The 4,144-nt window shown below is 47.7% G+C and overlaps 1 protein-coding gene across 2 annotated transcripts in view; it reads right to left on the bottom strand.

The window, feature by feature from the left end:
• HKDC1 (hexokinase domain containing 1) overlaps positions 1–4,144 on the bottom strand; it is a 58,566-nt gene that overhangs the window by 37,459 nt on the left and 16,963 nt on the right. For both annotated transcript variants that reach the window (XM_017548924.2, XM_017548923.2), the window contains exon 5: positions 695–790. In XM_017548924.2, coding sequence (XP_017404413.1) covers positions 695–790 — 96 coding nt within the window. The remainder of the gene's footprint in view (positions 1–694; positions 791–4,144) is intronic.

Genomic DNA, 4,144 nt, shown 5'->3' on the forward strand with positions numbered 1-4,144 from the left:
TTGAGATGGAGTTTCACTCTGTCACCCAGTCTGGAGTGCAATGGCATGATCTCGGCTCACTGCAATCAAGCCTCCCAGGTTCAAGCTATTCTCCTGCCTCAGCCTCCCAAATAGCTGAGATTACAGGCACCTGCCACTATGCCCAGCTAATTTTTGTAGTTTTTAGTGGAGATGGGGTTTCACCATGTTGTTCAGGCAGGTCTTGAACTCCTGGCCTTAGGTGATCCTCTTGCCTTGGCCTCTCAAAGTGCTGGGATTACAGGCGTGAGCCACCATGCCCAGCTAATCGGGATATTTAATGGACAGAGAGTGGAAAGTGAAATAGAGAACAAGCCCGGAAAGAAAACGATCTTTTCAGCCTCAGAGAGGAGGGTGTGCGAGGCATACACACAGCACCAGATCTAACCCAGTCCTCCGGAGAGGGCTGTGGCTGCTGGGGAGGCCCAGGGACGAGCTGGCCGCCTTTCAACTGGGATTGCTGCAAACCCCGCCTACCAAGGCTCTGGGGGTTCATCCAAGTTGGCCACATCTGTACTACAGTGGGACTTTCCCTGACACCAATTCCTTCTCTGAGTCTCCCTCCACGCAGGCACCATATGGGGGCCCCTCACCCCACCCCCACCCCCACCCCCACCAACCCAAGAGAAAGGAGCTGGGGCTGGGAGAGCCTCCCACACCGAGGCAAATTCCTCACCTTGTGTCTTCTCATGGCTTTGGTCAGACGGCTCACCACATCTGTGTCCTGAACTCCTCTCGCTTTAAACTTCTTTGTCCATGAAATCAGGACACCCTGTGAGAAGATTTCAGGTCCAGTCTGAATGAAGGAGGTGGTGAGATGTGCAGCTGAGCTGCAGAAACTCACCCTACATGCATCCCTCGCGGCCTTCCTTTCCCTAAGCTGAATCACCCAGCTTTTTAAAACATTGCTTCCACAGCCTTTTCTAATAATGTAAATGACTGTATTACTCTCACCTGAGTCGTTTGAAATATATGGTAGCAGAAGGAGCAATTACTGAAAAGTCAGAGCTCTTGGATTCATGAGACACTAGACAAGTCATTTAACCTCTGTGAACCTCAGTCTACTCCTCTGCAAAATGGGAATGTTATCTCCCTGCCTCTCTCAAAGAAATACGCTAATGAAAATATGTAGTGGGCCGGGCGCAGTGGCTCACACCTGCAATCCCAGCACTTTGGGAGTCTGAGGCAGGTGGATCACAAGCCAGGAGTTCGAGACCAGCCTGGCCAATATAGTGAAACCCCGTCTCTACTAAAAATACAAAAATTAGCTGGGCATGATGGTGGGGGCCTGTAATTCCAGCTACTTGGGAGGCTGAGGCAGGAGAATCACATAAACCTGGGAGGTGGAGGTTGCTGAGATCACACCACTGCACTCTAGCCCAGGTGACAGTGCCAGACTTCGTCTCAAAAAAATAAGAAAAGAAAAAGAAAATACCTGGTGGGCTGAGCACGGTGGCTCACACCTGTAATCCCAACACTCCAGCACTTTGGGAGGCCAAGGTAGGCGGATCACAAGGTCAGGATTTCGAGACTAGCCTGACCAACATGGTGAAACCCCATCTCTACTAAAAATACAAAAATTATCAGGCATGGTGGCGTGCCCCTGTAATTCTGGCTACTCAGGAGACTGAGGCAGGAAAATCCCTTGAACTCGGGAGGCGGAGGTTGCAGTGAGCAGGGATCGTGCCACTGCACTCCAGCCTGGGTGACAGAGTGAGACTCCATCTCAAAAGAAAGAAAGAAAGGGGGGGGGAGAGAGAGAGAGAGAGAGGGAGGAAGGGAGGGAGGGAGAGAGGGGGGGAGGGAGAGAGAGAGAGAGAGAGAGAGAGAGAAGAAAGACAAAGAAAGAAAATACCTGGTGTATCATACATGCCGCATGCGTGGTTTGCCAGGTCCACAAAGCAGAACTACCATGGTGTAACCTTGCAGGACTGTCTCAGGATCTGAATTTCAACTTAGAAAAATGATTCTCAACCCAGCACAGTGGCCTGCGCCTGTAGTCCCAGCTACTTGGGAGGCTGAGGCAGGTGGATCGCTTGAGGCCAGGAGTTCCAGGACAGCCTGGGCAACATAGCGAGACCCTGTCTTTTAATAAAGAGAAAGAAAGAAAAATGGTTCTCAATTTGCATTATCTATCATTGTTTACAAGTAGTGTTTCCTGAGTTTTGTGTCTGAAATCGCAAATAATCACAGAATTTTTCAGATTGGGGCCGGGTGCAGTGGCTCATGCCTGTAATTCCAGCACTTTGGGAGGTTGAGGCAGGTGGGTCACCTGAGATTAGGGGTTCAAAACCAGCCTGATCAACATGGAGAAACCCCCTCTCTACTAAAAACACACAATTAGCCGGGCGTGGTGGCGCATGCCCGTAATCCCAGGTACTCTGGAGGCTGAGGCAGGAGAATTGCCTGAATTCGGCAGGCAGAGGTTGCAGTGAGCTGAGATCACACCATTGCACTCCAGCCTGGGCAACAAGAGCAAAACTCCGTCTCAAAAAAAAGGGAAAAAGAATTTTTCAGACGGGAAGAGAACTTGGAAGTTATGAGAATCGACCAAGTCCTCTCAGTCAAGAGCAGCTGACCCAAGCTCACAAACTTCCTGACCGCATCTCCTCCATTCTCCTCAATTTATGGATTAAAAAAAAAAAACCCTGAGATTGCCAGAAGAAGGAAATTGCTCTGAGTCTCACCGCGAGTGAAGGACAGAGCCCAAGCAGAATGCAGGTCTCTGACTCTGGACCAGCCGTCAGGCTTTTCCCCTGCACCACAGCACCGCCGTGTGGCAGCTCTCCCTAGCTTCTGTCTTCACAGGCTATGGCAACATCCCTGTCTCCCAGGACAGAGCAGGGAGAGATGTACACTGTGGCTTTCTTCAAAAAAAGGTGCCAGGGATATGTGTTGCAGGGAAGGTGGATGGGGAAGTGAGATATAAATGTTCTTGATAGAATGTTAAATTAAAAAGGCAATTACATACAACTGTACATTTTCTTTTTTCTCAACTATTTGGTGAGTAGAATAAACTATAAATTTGTCAAACTATAGATACAGGATAACACTTGTATTTAATATAGAAATGAGTGAAAGGAAAGCCCACAATTCTAGTGGTGGGAATATCTGAATGTTGAGATTAGAGGTGATTTCTATTTTCTTCTTTAAACTTTTCCATTCCTTCTTTTTTTTTTAATCTTGAAAAAGTATTACCATTTACTTTATTATCAGAAAACACACACACACACACACACACACACACACACACACACGCAAAGAAATCTCTCTTTGGTTCAGACTTTCTGTTCCCTCAAAAACAAGAACAGGCCGGGTGTGGTGGCTCACCCCTGTAATCCAAGCACTTTGGAGGCCAAGGCAGGCAGATCACCTGAGGTCGGGAGTTCAAGATCAGCCTGACCAACATGGTGAAAAATCGTCTTTAAAAAAAAAAAAAGTGAATTCTTCCTTTTAATTCTCATGCTGTTATGATGTTGGCTATGAGTTAAACATAATAATAAGTCTCACGCTCCTACCTTCTTTAATCATTTTCAGTTTCTCAAAGAAGCTCCAGAATCACACCTCCTCACATAGGCTTCCCCTTTCCATGCCTCTGCAGTCTCAGAACTGCACAGGGCCCATCTTCCCCAGGAACCCTTATTCTAGTGTCACAGAACCCACTCCTGCAGTAGAGCAGGAGTTAAATAGCTTTGCAGCACGGGCCCACATTCAGGTATTATCAGGAATGAGTTTTCTTGTGGTTGGAACTTTTCTTTTTTGAGATGGAGTTTCACTCTTGTTGCCCAGGCTAAAGTGCAATGATGCAATCTCAGCTCACCACAACGTTTGGCTCCCAGGTTCAGGCAATTCTCCTGCCTCAGCCTCCCAAGTAGCTGGGATTACAGGCATGCACCACTATGCCCGGCTAATTTTTGTATTTTTAGTAGAGACGGGGTTTCTCCACATTGGTCAAGTTGGTCTCGAACTCCTGACCTCAGCTGATCCACCCCCGCCTCTGCCTCCCAAAGTGCTGGGATTACAGGCGTGAGTCACCACACCCAGCCATGGTTGGAACTTTTCTACTTAACTTTAGATTTTATTGAAAGGAAGTTTGGGAGGAATTTTTTTTTTTTTTTTTTTTTTT

The sequence above is a fragment of the Cebus imitator genome, unplaced genomic scaffold (genome assembly GCF_001604975.1).
Source record: "Cebus imitator isolate Cc_AM_T3 unplaced genomic scaffold, Cebus_imitator-1.0 Scaffold215, whole genome shotgun sequence".
NCBI lineage: Eukaryota > Metazoa > Chordata > Mammalia > Primates > Cebidae > Cebus > Cebus imitator.